Source organism: Parus major, chromosome 8 (genome assembly GCF_001522545.3).
Source record: "Parus major isolate Abel chromosome 8, Parus_major1.1, whole genome shotgun sequence".
Classification (NCBI taxonomy): Eukaryota; Metazoa; Chordata; class Aves; order Passeriformes; family Paridae; genus Parus; species Parus major.
The window spans coordinates 30262321-30263922 of record NC_031777.1 but is presented as its reverse complement, the minus strand read 5'-3'; the positions used below and the strand labels follow the sequence as shown (position 1 = coordinate 30263922).

Below are 1602 nucleotides of genomic sequence, written 5' to 3'. Positions count from 1 at the left end.
GCAGTTGGGATGTCCCAGGCACAGTTCCCATGGATTGAGGAGCAGTTGGGATGTCCCAGGCACAGTTCCCATGGATTCAGGAGCAGTTGGGATGTTCCAGGCACAGTTCCCCATGGATTGAGGAGCAGTTGGGATGTCCCAGGCTCAGTTCCCATGGATTCAGGAGGAGCTGGGATGTCCCAGGGGTTGCAGTGGTGGGAATTTCCCTGCTCAGGTCAGGCTGAGGGAGACTCACTCAGGGCTCAGGGTGAGTTTCAGGTTTGTCAGGGAGGAGTTTCAGAGAGGGTAGGAAAGGTTTGTTCCTGTATTTTCTCTTTTTGTGTGTGGTTGTTTTTTATTGGGGGGAATGTTGGGGTTTTCTTATGAGAGGGAAAATTATCATCAGTAACTCCACATATTTCTCTTTGCCAGCATGAAAACAAAATCTAGTGCTAAAATGTGATTTTGATTTATGGGAAGGGAAATAAAAATGTGTGGCTGATAGAGGGGCAGAGCACAATGATCCCTCCCTTTCCTTCCTGCAGTTTAAATAAACCTCGGGGGTCAAAAAGGAACTTGGAACTGGACATGGCTGTGGACAAGGACACGGAAAACCAAACCTCTCTTGCTTTGCCTTTGGGAATTGCAGCCTGGGTTCCTGGGGCTGTCCCGTGCTGCTGTTGGGCTGCTCTCCCTGGCTGTGCAGGGTGTGCTGGGCACGGCCTGGGCTCTCCCTGGCGAGGTCTGGAGCCAGGAGCTGTGTGGGAGCAGCCCTGGGCACCCCGGGAATGTGATCCCAGTTCTCCCAGCAGAGCCCAGGGTTTCCCCTGCTGCTGCAGGTTTGGGGCACAAGGGCTGGTTCCTGCTGCTGCTCTCAGGTCATTCTCTTCTCACCCATCAGCTCAGCTCAGAAACTTGATTGAGATCAGATTTATTTTAATTAAGCTGGAAATTTGCTGAAGAGCTTTTTCTTCTCTTGATGTTTTATTGAAAATGAAGTGAAATCCAAGACCTGGTAAATAACAGCTTTCTAAAGAGGAGTCTTTGTCTCTTTTAAGAAAAAAATCATGTGCTGTGGGAATGATTGTAATCATTTTAATTAAAATACGCTTTTCCTTTCCTTGCTTGTGTTTTCATTTGCACGTACTCCTTGTGTTCAAAATCATGGGATGGAGTGACCCTGGAGCTGTGGGAATTTCCCTGGGGGAAGGCAGGAGGGATGGAGCTGAGGGGAGAGGGGGGAGATGGAGCTGAGGGGAGAGGGGAGATGGAGCTGAGGGGAGAGAGGGGAGATGGAGCTGAGGGGAGAGAGGGGAGATGGAGCTGAGGGGAGATGGAGCTGAGGAGAGAGGGAGATGGAGCTGAGGGGGGATGGAGAATGGAAGGACAATTCTGTGTTGGCCACAGGCACAATAACCTTCATTGCAGTGAGGGATTAAATCCTGACAGAACCAGAGTGGGGGTGTTCCCACCCAAACCTCCTCATTCCACAGAACCCCAGACTGGTTTGGGTTGGGAGGGACTTCAAATCCCACCCATCCCAGCCCAGCCATGGCAGGGACAGCTCCCACTGTCCCAGGCTGCTCCAAACCCATCCAGCCTGGCCTTGGGCACTGCCAGGGA

At 51.6% G+C, this 1602-nt stretch overlaps 1 protein-coding gene across 1 annotated transcript in view; it reads left to right on the top strand.

Annotated features, from left to right (window-relative positions):
• Positions 1 to 1099, top strand: part of LOC107207896 (cystathionine gamma-lyase-like) — an 11359-nt gene extending 10260 nt beyond the window's left edge. The window contains exon 6 of the mRNA XM_033516255.1: positions 525 to 1099. Within this exon, the coding sequence (XP_033372146.1) occupies positions 525 to 533 (9 nt within the window). The 3' untranslated portion in view covers positions 534 to 1099. The remainder of the gene's footprint in view (positions 1 to 524) is intronic.
• The last annotated feature ends 503 nt before the right edge of the window (positions 1100 to 1602 follow it).